We start from the raw sequence: 1,012 nt of genomic DNA, 5'->3' as shown, positions 1-1,012 counted from the left end.
AGGCACGCTGAAAGGAGTCGTGTGGGGTGGTGGGTGGGAGGGAGAGGGCTGCCAGTGGGGAGCAAGGACTTGGCTGTAGGAGTGGAGCTGTGCTCATGATGCCATGAACCCCTAGAGACAGATGGACACGTGACACCCATCTTCTGCTGTGGCGCAGCAACGTCACTAAAGGCCACTGAAATGAGATCGCGGTCACAGGAAGACACAGCCCGCAACCCTTCACACATCTGTACAAAAGCAACCTGCTTTTGGCAGGGGTTGGAGGTGGTGAGAGCTGTCCTGACCCACCAGCTACGGCCAGGAGAGCAGTGCTGAAGTGTGGCCCTCAGGTGGGGTTCCCCATAGCACAGGCAGCACACGTAACTCTGAGGCTCCTTCTTCTCCTTCTGCAGGAACATGACATTGAGACAGCTTTCGGAGTGGTCCATGCCACCATGCGGGGCACACCCAAGGGGAACAGACCTGTCATCCTCACATACCATGACATTGGCCTCAACCGTAAGCCCTTGCATGCCCAGGACCCTGAAAAGTGGTTGGTTGTGGTATTTGCTTTTAAGTGGGGGCCAGCGGGACTGGCCTGGAGCTGAGATGATACAGGTCATTCCAGGGGAAAAAGAGAAAGGTCTGCAGGAGAGAGAGCTTCTGGCACGGTCCTGTCCGGTCCAACAGCCCTTGAAAGGTAGTGCCAGGGCTCCACCCGCCACACAGTAGTGTGCGGGCTGGCTCATTGCCCCGTGTGACAGAGCTGCCACAAGCATCCGTTCCTGGAGCTGGGCAGGAGTCCCTCCTGCAAGGCTGCAGCAGTAGTGTCACAGTTCTGGTGGGCTCGGTTGCTCTCTCCACGTGTCTGCCCACCCAACACATACTGTTATGCTCACACAGGTGCTCCTCAGCATGTCCAGCGAGTACCCAAGTGCTCCAAGGCCCTGCTTTCCTCAGGGACACGCTGGAGGGTTGTTTGCCTGCCTGCCCCCCAGTCGGGGCAGTCTTTGCCAGGACTGGCTGCTGTGCT

General features: G+C 58.3%; 1 protein-coding gene across 1 annotated transcript in view; it reads left to right on the top strand.

Annotated features, from left to right (window-relative positions):
- NDRG3 (NDRG family member 3) overlaps window positions 1–1,012 on the top strand; it is a gene marked incomplete at its 3' end in the record, with an annotated part of 30,428 nt that overhangs the window by 20,235 nt on the left and 9,181 nt on the right. The window contains exon 3 of the mRNA XM_010137472.1: window positions 393–498. Coding sequence (XP_010135774.1) covers window positions 393–498 — 106 coding nt within the window. The remainder of the gene's footprint in view (window positions 1–392; window positions 499–1,012) is intronic.

This window comes from Buceros rhinoceros, unplaced genomic scaffold (assembly GCF_000710305.1).
Source record: "Buceros rhinoceros silvestris isolate BGI_N320 unplaced genomic scaffold, ASM71030v1 scaffold3426, whole genome shotgun sequence".
Classification (NCBI taxonomy): domain Eukaryota; kingdom Metazoa; phylum Chordata; class Aves; order Bucerotiformes; family Bucerotidae; genus Buceros; species Buceros rhinoceros.
The sequence above is the reverse complement of the archived record's forward strand: the minus strand, read 5'-3'. Positions and strand labels throughout refer to the sequence as shown.